The sequence below is a fragment of the Mustelus asterias genome, chromosome 30 (assembly GCF_964213995.1).
Source record: "Mustelus asterias chromosome 30, sMusAst1.hap1.1, whole genome shotgun sequence".
Taxonomy (NCBI): domain Eukaryota; kingdom Metazoa; phylum Chordata; class Chondrichthyes; order Carcharhiniformes; family Triakidae; genus Mustelus; species Mustelus asterias.
The window spans coordinates 8,150,940-8,164,044 of NC_135830.1; the positions used below are offsets into that span (position 1 = coordinate 8,150,940).

At 44.7% G+C, this 13,105-nt stretch overlaps 1 protein-coding gene across 1 annotated transcript in view; it reads left to right on the top strand.

The window, feature by feature from the left end:
* Nucleotides 1–13,105, top strand: part of LOC144480731 (uncharacterized) — a 40,238-nt gene that overhangs the window by 17,993 nt on the left and 9,140 nt on the right. The window contains exon 4 of the mRNA XM_078200318.1: nt 1,351–2,393. Coding sequence (XP_078056444.1) covers nt 1,398–2,393 — 996 coding nt within the window. The 5' untranslated portion in view covers nt 1,351–1,397. The remainder of the gene's footprint in view (nt 1–1,350; nt 2,394–13,105) is intronic.

Here is a 13,105-nt window from a genome sequence, read left to right on the forward strand (position 1 = left end):
TCCTGTTGAGTTATAGATGTATAAAATCTCTCTCCTCACCTCCGGCCTCTCCTACTTCTCTCTGTTTCCACTCAGAGTGTGGAGATGCCGGCGTTGGACTGGGGTAAGCACAGTAAGTAATCTCACAACAGCAGGTGAGAATCCATAGATATGGATGGAGATTTACAACTTTTTGGGAATGAAATAGGAAAGATTGTTCGATAGAAACTAGAATTGTCTGCTCTGAATTTCTATCCTATACTGACTGTGATGACTTTTGCAAACTCATTTCACAGGATTTTCAATGAGGAATCACAGGCAAAAATCTCAGCGTCACATCTAGACAGAGTCATATTCCTTGGGATCTGAATATCTTGTAATATGGAACTGTAGCTACGTTATATATTTCCAGACATCTCTTCCCTCAGAGGGTTGTTAGTCTTTTGGATTTCTCTTCCACAGGGACCAGTGGAGGCTGAGGATCATTGAATATATTCCAGTTAGACAGATCTTTGACTGACAAGGGTGTCAAGGGTTATGGGGAACAGAAGATTTTGGAGCAAAAGCTAATATGTGGGGGGATTTCTTCACTGAAGGATGTGGTAAAGCTTTGGAATTCTCAACCCCTAAGGACAGTGAAGCCTCAGTCATCAACTATTTTCAAGAGAGAGATTGATTGGTTTCTAGATATTGAGGATATCAAGGGATATGGGTTTAGTGTGTGGAGAATGATGCTGAGGTAGATGAACGAATTATCTCATTGAATAGTTTAAAAGGCTCGATGGGCCAAATGGCCGACTGCAGCTCCTATTTGTTATGGTCTCTGTGTCCAGGACAGGAAGCAGTGAGCATGGATCTGTCAATCAGCCTCAATCAGCACCTTCAGGAGAATTGGGAGGGTGAATATTAGATACAGCAGAGTGAGAATGGAGGGAGAGTGTGTGGGATGGAGATTTACAGCTTTTTGGGACTGAAATAGGAAAGAATGTTCCATGGAAACTAGAATTGTCTGTTCTGAATTTCTATCCTGTACTGACACTGATGACTTTTGTAAACCCGTTTTACAGGATATTGAAAGAGGAATCACAGGCCGAAATCTCAAACGTCACATCTAGATCTGACAGAGTCATATTCCTTGGGAACTGAATATCATCGGCCTTTGAATCTAGAAGGAGAAATGGTTGTCCGGTCTGTCGATTTGAAAAGATTTCAAACATCAGTGTGACTGGAAAAGCACCAACACACTGCCACACTCGAGTGAGAGTGTTCCAATGCACTGACTAAAGAGCTTCAACCAGTTACACAGCCTGAATAAATATCACACCATTCACAGCGGGGAGAGACTGTACTCGTGTTCTGTGTGTGGACGAGGCTTCAACTGATTGTCCACCCAAGACAGAGGCAAGGACACCTGCACCATGGAGAAACCATGGAAATGTGCAGACTCTGGGAAGAGATACAGAGTCCCATCTCTGCTAGAAGCTCATCGGCGCAGCCACACTGGGGAGAGGCCGTTCATCTGCTCTCAGTGTGGGAAGGGATTCACTCGGTCATCTGACCTGCAGACACACCACCGAGTTCACACTGGGGAGAGACCGTTCACCTGCTCTCAGTGTGGGGAGGGATTCACTCAGTCATCCCACCTGCAGAGACACCAGCGGGTTCACACTGGGGAGAGACCATTCACCTGCTCTCAGTGTGGGGAGGGATTCACTCAGTCATCCAGCCTGCAGGCACACCAGCGAGTTCACACTGGGGAGAGGCCATTCAGCTGCTCTCAGTGTGGGAAAGGATTCACTTGTTCATCCCACCTGCGGAGGCACCAGCGAGTTCACACGGGGGAGAGACCATTTACGTGTTCTCAGTGTGGGGAGGGATTCACTCAGTCATCCAGCCTGCGGGCACACCAGCGAGTTCACACTGGGGAGAGGCCATTCAGCTGCTCTCAGTGTGGGAAGGGATTCACTTGTTCATCCAGCCTGCAGATACACCAGCGAGTTCACACTGGGGAGAGGCCATTCAGCTGCTCTCAGTGTGGGAAGGGATTCACTCAGTTATCCAACCTGCAGAAACACCAGCGAGTTCATACTGGGGAGAGGCCATTCAGCTGCTCTCAGTGTGGGGAGGGATTCACTTGTTCATCCAGCCTGCAGAGGCACCAGCAAGTTCACACTGGGGAGAGACCATTCAGCTGCTCTCAGTGTGGGGAGGGATTCTGTGATCCATCCAGCCTGCGGAGGCACCAGCGAGTTCACACCGGGGAGAGACCATTCACCTGCTCTGATTGTGGCAAGGGATTCAGTCAATCATCCAACCTGGTAAAGCACCAGCGAATTCATACTGGGGACAGGCCATTCACCTGCTCCGTGTGTGGGAAGGGATTCACTCAGTCACCTCACCTGCTGAAACACCATCATGTTCACGAGTGACTGCAAGGACTGAATTTTGCTGTTAATCACATCGAGGTCCCAACCATTTTCATTGGTGTCTGTTTCTGCTGATGTTAATAAACCCTGGCCCAGTTGTAAGATTTGTATTGTGGATTGTCTCGGCTGAGTCCTGAACTCGTAAATAAAAACAAGAAGTGCTGTAAAAACTCAGCAGGTCTGACAGCATCTCTGGAGAGAGAAACAGAGCTACTGTTTTGACACTGAAGAAGAGTCACATTCAACTGGAAACATTAACTGTTCCTGTCTTTACAGATTCTGTCAGACGTACTGAGATTTTGCAGCAACTTCTGTTTTTAGAATGACGGTGAATAAAGAACAATACAGCACAGGAACAGGCCCTTCGGCCCTCCAAGCCCGCGCCGCTCCCTGGTCCAAACGAGACCATTCTTTTGTATCCCTCCATTCCCACTCCATTCATGTGGCTATCTAGATAAGTCTTAAACGTTCCCAGTGTGTCCGCCTCCACCACCCTGCCTGGCAGCGCATTCCAGGCCCCCACCACCCTCTGTGTAAAATATGTCCTTCTGATATCCGTGTTAAACGCCCCCCCCCCCCGCCCCTCCCCCCCTGCCCTCACCTTGAACCTATGACCCCTCGTGAACGTCACCACCGACCTGGGAAAAAGCTTCCCAGCGTTCACCCTATCTATGCCTTTCATAATTTTATACACCTCTATTAGGTCACCCCTCATCCTCCGTCTTTCCAGTGAGAACAACCCCAGTTTACCCAATCTCTCCTCATAACTAAGCCCTTCCATACCAGGCAACATCCTGGTAAACCTCCTCTGTACTCTCTCTAAAGCCTCCACGTCCTTATGGTAGTGTGGCGACCAGAACTGGGCGCAGTATTCCAAATGCGGCCGAACCAACGTTCTATACATCTGCAACATCAGACCCCAACTTTTATACTCTATGCCCCGTCCTATAAAGGCAAGCATGCCATATGCCTTCTTCACCACCTTCTCCACCTGTGACGTCGCCTTCAAGGATCTGTGGACTTGCACACCCAGGTCTCTCTGCGTATCTACACCCTTTATGGTTCTGCCATTTATCGTATAGCTCCTCCCTACATTATTCCTACCAAAATGCATCACTTCGCATTTATCAGGGTTGAACTCCACCTGCCATTTCTTTGCCCAGGACGAGAAGGGGGGATGTAATAACTGGAAATGAGAAAATGGCTGTGGCATTGAACAGGTATTTTGTGTCGGTCTTCACAGTGGAAGACACAAAGAACATGCCAAAAATTGATGACAGGAAGGCTATGGCAGGTGAGAACCTAGAAACTCTCATCACGAAAGAGGTAGTGTTGGGCAAGTTAATGGGGCGAAAGGTAGACAAGTCTCCTGGTCCTGATGGAATGCATCCCAGGGTAATAAAAGAGATGGCGGGAGAAATAGCAAATGCACTAGCGGTAATTTACCAAAATCCGCTGGACTCTGGGGTGGTTCCTGCAGATTGAAAACAGCAAATGTGACGCCACTGTTTAAAAAAGGAGGTAGACAAAAGGCAGGTAACTATAGGCCGGTTAGCTTAACTTCTGTAGTAGGGAAAATGCTTGAATCTATCATCAAGGAAGAAATAGCGAGACATCTGGATATAAATTAGAACATAGAACATAGAACATAGAACATTACAGCGCAGAACAGGCCCTTCGGCCCACGATGTTGCACCGACCAGTTAAAAAAAAAACTGTGACCCTCCAACCTAAACCAATTTCTTTTCGTCCATGAACCTATCTACGGATCTCTTAAACGCCCCCAAACTAGGCGCATTTACAACTGATGCTGGCAGGGCATTCCAATCCCTCACCACCCTCTGGGTAAAGAACCTACCCCTGACATCGGTTCTATAACTACCCCCCCTCAATTTAAAGCCATGCCCCCTCGTGCTGGATTTCTCCATCAGAGGAAAAAGGCTATCACTATCCACCCTATCTAAACCTCTAATCATCTTATATGTTTCAATAAGATCCCCTCTTAGCCGCCGCCTTTCCAGCGAAAACAATCCCAAATCCCTCAGCCTCTCCTCATAGGATCTCCCCTCCATACCAGGCAACATCCTGGTAAACCTCCTCTGCACCCTCTCCAAAGCCTCCACATCCTTCCTGTAATGTGGGGACCAGAACTGCACACAGTACTCCAAGTGCGGCCGCACCAGAGTTGTGTACAGTTGCAACATAACGCTACGACTCCTAAATTCAATCCCCCTACCAATAAACGCCAAGACACCATATGCCTTCTTAACAACCTTATCTACTTGATTCCCAACTTTCAGGGATCTATGCACACATACACCTAGATCCCTCTGCTCCTCCACACTATTCAAAGTCCTCCCGTTAGCCCTATACTCAACACATCTGTTATTCCTACCAAAGTGAATTACCTCACACTTCTCCGCATTAAACTCCATCCGCCACCTCTCGGCCCAACTTTGCAACCTGTCTAAGTCTTCCTGCAAACTACGACACCCTTCCTCACTGTCTACCACACCACCGACTTTGGTGTCATCAGCAAATTTGCTAATCCACCCAACTATACCCTCATCCAGATCATTAATAAATATTACAAACAGCAGTGGCCCCAAAACAGATCCCTGAGGTACACCACTTGTAACCGCATTCCATGATGAATATTTACTATCAACCACCACCCTCTGTTTCCTATCCGCTAGCCAATTCCTGATCCAATTTCCTAGATCACCCCCAATCCCATACATCTGCATTTTCTGCAGAAGCCTACCATGGTGAACCTTATCAAACGCCTTACTAAAATCCATATATACCACGTCCACTGCCTTGCCCCCATCCACCTCCTTGGTCACTTTCTCAAAAAACTCAATAAGGTTAGTAAGGCACGACCTACCTGCCACAAAACCATGCTGACTATCACCTATCAATTCATTACTCTCCAAATAACTATAAATCCTATCCCTTATAATTTTTTCCAACATCTTGCCGACAACAGAAGTGAGACTCACCGGTCTATAATTCCCGGGGAAGTCTCTGTTCCCCTTCTTAAACAATGGGACAACATTCGCTAACCTCCAATCTTCTGGTACTATACCAGAGGCCAACGACGACCTGAAGATCAGAGCCAGAGGCTCTGCAATCACTTCTCTTGCCTCCCAGAGAATCCTTGGATAAATCCCATCCGGACCAGGGGATTTATCTATTTTCAGACCCTCCAGAATATCCTGCACATCCTCCTTATCAACTGTAATACTGTCTATTCTACTCCCTTGCAACCCAGTGTCCTCCTCAGCTATATTCATGTCCCCTTGCGTGAACACCGAAGAGAAATATTGGTTCAATGCTTCACCAATCTCCTCCGGTTCCACACATAACTTCCCTCTGCCATCTATAACTGGCCCTAAACTTGCCCTAACCAACCTTCTGTTCTTGACATACCTATAGAACGCCTTAGGATTCTCTTTAACCCTATCCGCCAAAGTCTTCTCATGTCCCCTTTAAGCCCTTCTAAGCTCGCTCTTCAACTCCCTCTTAGCCAATCTAAAGCTTTCTAGTGCACTACCCGAGTGCTCACGTCTCATCCGAACATAAGCCTCCTTTTTCTTTTTAACCAACAAAGAAACTTTTTTGGTGCACCACGGTTCCCTAGCCCTACCAATTCCTCCTTGCCTGACAGGGACATACCTATCACAGACTCGCAGTAGCTGCTCCTTGAAAAAACTCCACATGTCGGACGTTCCCAGTCCCTGCAATCTCCTAGTCCAACCCATGTTTCCTAATTCTCTCCTAATAGCCTCATAATTACCCTTCCCCCAGCTAAAACCACTGGCCCGAGGTTCATGCCTATCCCTTTCCATCACTAAGGTGAACGTAACCGAATTGTGGTCACTATCACCAAAATGCACACCAACTTCCAAGTCTAGCACCTGGTCTGGCTCATTTCCCAGCACCAGATCCAATATAGCCTCACCTCTAGTTGGCCTGTCTACATACTGAGTCAAAAAACCTTCCTGCACGCTTTGAACAAAAACTGACCCCTCTAACGAGCTAGAGCTAGAGCTATAACAATTGTCCCATTGATAAGACACAGCATGGGTTCATGAAGGACAGGTCATGTTTGACTAATTTGGTGGAATTCTTTGAGAACATTTCATGTGTAGTGGACAATGGGGAACTTGTGGATGTGGTGTATCTGGATTTCCAGAAGGCATTTGACAAGGTGCCGCACCAAAGACTGCTGCATAAGATAAAGGTGCAGTGTTATGGGTAATGTATTAGCATGGATAGAGGATTGGTTAACTAACAGAAAGCAAAGAGTGGGGGTAAGTGGGTGTTTTTCTGGTTGGCGATCAGTGACTAGTGGTGTGCCTCAGGGATCAGTGTTGGGACCGCAATTGTTTACGATTTACATAAATGATTTGGAGTTGGGGACTAAGTGTAGTGTGTCAAAATTCGCAGATGACACTATGCCTTATTCACTACCTGGAGAGAATTCAGAGATGGTGTAAAACTGGGATCTGCTCCTAAATGAAAGGATCAATGTTTACTTTTGCCACTCTTTTTCGTTTTATATATTTGTAGAAACTTTTGCTTTCTGTTTTTATATTCTGAGCTAGTTTACTCTCATAATCCATCTTACCTTTCTTTATAGCTTTTTTCATGGCTTTCTGCTGACCTTTAAAGATTTCCCAATCCTCTCAGTTCCCACTTATCTTTGCCACTTTGTATGCATTTTCTTTCAATTTGATACCTCCTTTATATCCTTCGATATCAATGGCTGATTATCTCTTTTTCTACAGTCTTCCTTATCACTGGTATATACTTTTGCTGAGCACTGTGAAAGATTGCTTTGAAAATCCTCCACTGTTCCTCAATTGTCCCACCATAAAGTTTTTGTCCCAGTCTACCTCAGCCAACTCCTCCTTCATCCCTTTATAGTCTCCTTAGTTTAAGTACAAGACACTGGCATTGGATTTTACCTTCTCACGCTCCATCTGTATTTTAAATTCAACCAAGGAAGGAATTCAATTACCCATCCCTGCTGGAAACTCATCGACGCAGTCACACTGGGATGAGGCCATTCATCTGTCCCCAGTGTGGGAAGGGATTTGCTCACTCATCTACTCTGCTGAGACACCAGCAAATTCACACTGGGACGAGGCCATTCAATTGCTCTTGTGTAGGAAGGGATTCAGTTGGTCATCCAGTCTCCTGACACACCAGCGAGTTCACACCGTGGAGAAGCCATTCACCTGCACCCAGTGTGAGAAGAGATTCGCTGGACTCATCCAACCGAGCAATACAATGGCGAACTCACAACGAGGAGAGGCCATTCACCTGCTCCCAGTGTGGGAAGGGATTTAATAGTCATCCAAACTAGCAGTACACCAGCGAGTTCACACTGGAGAGAGGCCTTTTACCTACTGTGTGTGTGGCAAGAGATTCATTGACTCATCCAGCCGAGCAATATACCAGCGAATTCACAAAGGGGAGAGGCCATTCACTTGCTCCCGGTGTGGGAAGGGATATGTTACCTCATCCACTCTTCTGAGACACCAGCGAATTCACAAGGAACTATTGTGATTGTATTTTCCTGTTGAGCATATTCAGACTAAACCATGTTCCTTTGGGTCTGTTTCTGCTGAATTGAAAAATAACTTCAGCTCTGTTTAGGTGTTAATACAGTTGGTCTGAGAAGAGGAGGATTTGGGGTCAGGAAACTTGTACAAAGCATCAGATTATCTGAACAGCAGAGAATTTTGTACATGGAAGGAAACAACTCCGTTCTCAATCACATTATGGAGAAACCATGCAAATGTGGAGACTGAAGTGATTGGTGGACCATTTTTTTTTGGTTTTCTAATTCAGCACATTTTTATTTTTATTCGTTTACTATCATATTATGGTGAGCACTCGGGTTTGATTCCTGGCTTGGGTCACTGTCTGTGTGGAGTTTGCACGTTCTCCCCGTGTCTGCATGGGTTTCCTCCGGTGCTCCGGTTTCCTCCCAGTCGGAAAGACATGCTGGTTCGGTGCATCGGCTATGCTAAATTCTCCCTCTGTGTATCCAAATAGGAGCCGGAGTGTGGCAACTCGGGGATATTCAGTAACTTCATTGCTGTGTTAATGTAAGCCTACTTGTGACACTAATCAATAAACTTAAACTATATTACATGTAGCTCCGCTGTATCTTTCCAGTCAGACTCATTACAGCTCAGAAGGAATGCATTGGGTTTCTCAAACCTATTTGACTCTTTGTAGACGAGTTACACGGCCTGAAAAAAACATCACAACATGCAGCGTGGGGAGAAACTGTAGACATGTTCTGTGTGTGGACGAAGCTTCAACCTGGAGAGATACGAGGACTCTGGCACCATGGAGAAACTGTGGAAATGGGAGGATTGTGGGAAGGGATTCAATTACCCATCTGCACTGAAAACTCATCAATGCAGTCACACTGGGGTAGAGGCTGTTCAGTTGTGCTGACTGTGGGAAGGGATTCACTCAGTCATCTGCTCTGCAGAAACAGCAAGTTCACACTGGAGAGAGACCATTCACCTGCTCTGAGTTTGGGAAAGGATTCACTGAGTCATCATCTGTGGAGAAACCAGAGAGTTCATCTTGGTGAGAGGCCATTTACTGGCACTCAGTGTGGGAGCAAAAGAATGATTCAACCCCTGTTGAGACATTATGGCAATCACTCAGATTAGACCCATTATCTGCTCTGGGTGTTAACTAAATTATTTGAGATTAAATATATACAAATGGAGGGCATTGATTGGATGAGTGCAAATAAAGAGACACTGTCACAGAGTGGAGTTGGGAGGTATGTACTTGTCATGTTTTACTCTGCAAATAAATCTATTCCAAATAAAGGTTAGCTTCAGTTTCTTCCTTCACCATAACGCTGTCAGGATTATAACATGGTAACAGGGAATGTTTGTCTCATGGTGAATTTTAAAAACTAAAGGAAAATATATTTCAGGCAGGAGCTTACAATCCCAGTAGCTTTTGTGAGAAATGGTTGAAAGCCAGTGGGAATTGTCAGGGTCTGATTACCCGCTGATGTTCTTGAAGTCTGAACCACACGATCGATGTAAGAATGAAGTGGAGATGTGGACACGGGTTACATCCCTACTAAGGAGAAAACAAGGTCTGGCCTTGGCACTGTCACTTCTTGACAAAAAGATCAGAAGCAAAGTATTTTGTGAGCTGGATGTCCATCAGTTGGATACTGATGAAGGTTTGAATCTTTTATAAAGATTCATTGAGATTTACAAGATAGATGATCTATTGGTTGGCTGTGAAGCATAATTGGACTTTGACAGGTTTTGTGTGAGGGTGAAAGCATCTTTAGTGCGTCTGGATATTGCAACAAAAGACAGGATTGGAACAGCGCTAATAGGTGATTGAACCCCAGCAATGACTGGGGAACTATTAACAGGTGTTTCATGTCTGAATGAAAACATCATCGTGTGATAAACTTTCACAGTGAGACACAACACAGAGAATTCTGAGGCTGAACACAATGATGATGGTTATCACTCTGAAGGAATTGGAATATCATAAGGAATTTGGTCCAGTGATGAGTGTGTTAGTCACAGAGTCAGTCACCTGTTCTGTGTTTGATACATACAAGTATATGAGTTAGGAGCAAGCACTGGCCACTCAGCCCCTCGTGTCTGCTCTGTCGTTCAGTAAGATAATGGCTGATCTGATTGTAACCTCAACCCCAAATTCCCACTTACCCCGTTAATCTTTCACCCCCTTGATAATCAAGAATCTATCTCGCTCTGCCTTCAAAATATTCAAAGGGATTCTGACAGCAACTTTTGAGGAAGAGTTCCAAGAACTCTCAACCCTGTGGAAAAAAAACTTTCCTCATCTCTGCTTTAAATGAACTTATTTTAAACAGTAAGCCCTCATTCTCGATTCTCCCACTAGAGGAAACATGCCCTCCACATCCACCCTGTCAAAATGCCTCAGGATCTTATATGTTTCAGTCAAGTTGCCTCTTACTCATCTAAACTCCAGGGGACAAAACCCTCACCTGTCTAACCTTGCCTCATAATCCCATTCCACAGTGGCTGCACCTCGACAGTGTGTGGAACAGATTGAAGATGTTACCCAGATTCACCTCATGGTGAAGAGTGACACAAGGTTAAGGAGTATGAAAGGTTTCCAGTTGGTGATATCAATAGATTGAAGCCATTAAAGAGAGTGTTGATTCCATGTAAAGTAGCTGGAGTCAGCACTCCAGGACTGGTGTAGTCTGGTGCGTCTGACAGTGAACCTGCTCAGTTTAATGTTGAGCACAAATGCAACTGGACATGGAACAAGGTATGATTGTTTTATTTGGAAAGTCAGTGATCTGCAATTTACTCAAATCAGGACATTATTGTGTCCTCTTAACAAAACCTGATGTTTCTAATCATAGGGTTTGAGAAGGATTCATGGCATCAGGTGAAGAGAAACAGAAAAAAATTACAAATTGTCTTAAAGCTGCACAAACAATTTGCTCGTCCTATCGAACAAAGATTAAAAATCCTGCTACAAGATGCAGGGCTGGTTGGTGAAGAGGATACGAGACTCAGAACAGATTAGTACAAAGTATCGGACAAAGCCGTTACATCCTTCCCTTGGCTCATGAAGAAGTTGCTGCGCATCTAAAGGTATGAGACAAAGACAGAAATATTTTAATTCTACACTTTATCGATATGGTAACCCAACTTAGTCTTTCTCCAATAATACATGGTAAGGACAAAAGGGTGATTCTAGAACAAGTCATTGAGAAGTGGACAGGGACTGGACCTGGGACACCAGCTAAGGTTCTGGCTGATAATGGAGGGGAATTTGTTAATGATGAGTTTGGAGACGTGTGTGAAAACATGAACATTCTGGTCATGAACATGGCAGCTGAAAGTCCTTTCAGTGATGGACTCTGTGAAAGGAATCACACGGTGATCGATGAAATGCTGCAGAAAATCTTAGCTGATCAGCCAAACTGCAAGTTGATAACTGCACTGGCCTGGACGGTTCATGTAAAGAATTCACTTCAGATGGTTGGAGGGTATAATCCTTGTCAATTGGTTTGGGAGAAATCCCAAATTACCCTCTGTGCTGGGTGATAAACCTGCTTTCGAAGGGATGACAATTAGCACAATTTTTATTCATTTATTATCGAATTGTTTCACTAAAATAATTGCTCGAGCTAAGAAATTGTGGATCCTAGAAGAGCGGTGTCTTATAATGTAATACTTTGTACAAAATAAAGAACATCATATTTTTCTTCTACGATTTGTTTTGAAATATTGTTGTGTGAGTTGTTACAATTCGGGTTGGAAACATCGTTTCAAGAGAAATTTAAACACCCAGCGATTAACTGAAAAGATTACATCAGAAGATTGCAGGTTTTTAAACAAAAACAAACTTTATATATAAAACAAAAGAAATATTAAAAATCAGCATGATCAATTATATTTTATGAAGATTTATGCTGTAAACTCAGTTCTACTTTTCGACCCCTCTTTAGTTCTGAAGAGTCACGTGGACTCAAAACATGAACTCTATTTTCACTCACCACAGATGCTGTCAGTCCTGAGTGTTTGCAGTATTTTTCAGCTTTTGTTTGTACTTTTTACACCCCCCCCCCACCCCACCCCACCCCAACAAAAGAGTTCCCTTATATTTAACAATATAGAAACATCGAAACGAGAGGCAGGAATAGGTCATTTGGCCCTTTGAACCTGCTCCACCATTTATTGTGACCATGGCTGATCATCAACTTCAATATCCTGATCCCTCCCTGCCTCCCTATCCCTTGACCCTTTTCGACCCAAGAGCTAGATCTAATTTCTTCTTGAAGGTTCATTCACTTCTGTTCCAGGAACCATCCCAAAGGAATGTCAAAGCTCTCCAAGATTCACTTCAATTCTCCTCACTTTTCCAGCTATTCTCCAAGCTCCAAGATTTTATGGGGGTCCGACCATTAGCTTTTGATGAAACAACTCTCCAACTTTCCATTAAGACCTCAAAACTGTGGCCTTCTAAGTTCAAGCATGGGCTTCACTGTGTTCTTCCTGAGGGATTTAAACATTGGGAACACCTCTGATTCCTAATGACCTTCTCGGCTCCATGTCCCATAGCTGGTTCACAGCTCCTGGTCCCACAGCTGACGGTTTCCAAGCTAACTGCAGACTGCCTGCTTTCTGTGAGAAACACCCAAAATTCCAACCAAGCTCCACCCTGAATCACTTATCCCCATGGTAACAGAGACTAATTGGGATGTCCAATAGATGTTTAAATTAATTAACTTGTAATTTCAAAACCAAACATGTGACCCTGAGGTCTGCCTGATGAGTTCCCCTCTGTAACAAAGGCAGGACAATAAGTGTCAGACCCAATGGCCCTCATTTTACCGGCACGCTCGCCAAGGCTCACAGAACGGCATTCTCCGTTGCCCTCGGGCACGATCTTACGAACCTCGGGCAGGCGGGCGTGCCGGTAAAATTCCGGCAATGTCTCCAGGTCTCCTGCTAAAAGAGGCTGAGCCCAGCCCCCTTTTTACAGCATTAGCTGCTGTACTCTGCTCAATAAGAGTTTAAATGTCCCAAATCTTGCGTTAATTATGCTACTCTGTGTATTTAATTAGAAATGTCTCACTGTGACTCAAAGAGGAAGAGTCCAGCTGTCCTTTTACAGTTCTT